The 368-nt window shown below is 41.3% G+C and overlaps 1 protein-coding gene across 1 annotated transcript in view; it reads right to left on the bottom strand.

Annotated features, from left to right (window-relative positions):
- The window catches only part of EMH_0003900 (FF domain-containing protein, putative), a gene marked incomplete at both ends in the record, with an annotated part of 3,797 nt that overhangs the window by 795 nt on the left and 2,634 nt on the right, over window positions 1-368 (bottom strand). Inside the window, one exon of the mRNA XM_013496543.1 lies at window positions 3-259. Coding sequence (XP_013351997.1) covers window positions 3-259 — 257 coding nt within the window. The remainder of the gene's footprint in view (window positions 1-2; window positions 260-368) is intronic.

Here is a 368-nt window from a genome sequence, read left to right as displayed (position 1 = left end):
TTGCACCACCGCAGATCTAGCTGTTTCCTGCTGCTGCCTCTGCTGCTGCTGCTGCTGCTGCTGCTGCTGCTGCTGCTGCTGCTGCTGTTCTTCTTCGTCTGGTGTTTCCCACTCATCATCATCAAGAGCAGCAATTGCTGCTGCTGCTTTGTCTATCCGCTGCAGCAGCTGCTGCAGCTCCTCAGGGGCCCTCCATGTTGCTGCTTTTGTCTCTTTATTATAAAAGTAAACGCGGCCCCCACTCGTGCGCACCCGCAGCCTAAATAAATAAATAAAATAAATAAAATAAATAAAATAAATAAATAAAATAAAATAAATAAATAAAATAAAATAAATTAATAAATAAATAGATATATCTATTGTACAAG

The sequence above is a fragment of the Eimeria mitis genome, genomic scaffold, assembly GCF_000499745.2.
Source record: "Eimeria mitis Houghton genomic scaffold, Emh_scaff216, whole genome shotgun sequence".
Taxonomy (NCBI): Eukaryota; Apicomplexa; class Conoidasida; order Eucoccidiorida; family Eimeriidae; genus Eimeria; species Eimeria mitis.
The sequence above is the reverse complement of the archived record's forward strand: the minus strand, read 5'-3'. Positions and strand labels throughout refer to the sequence as shown.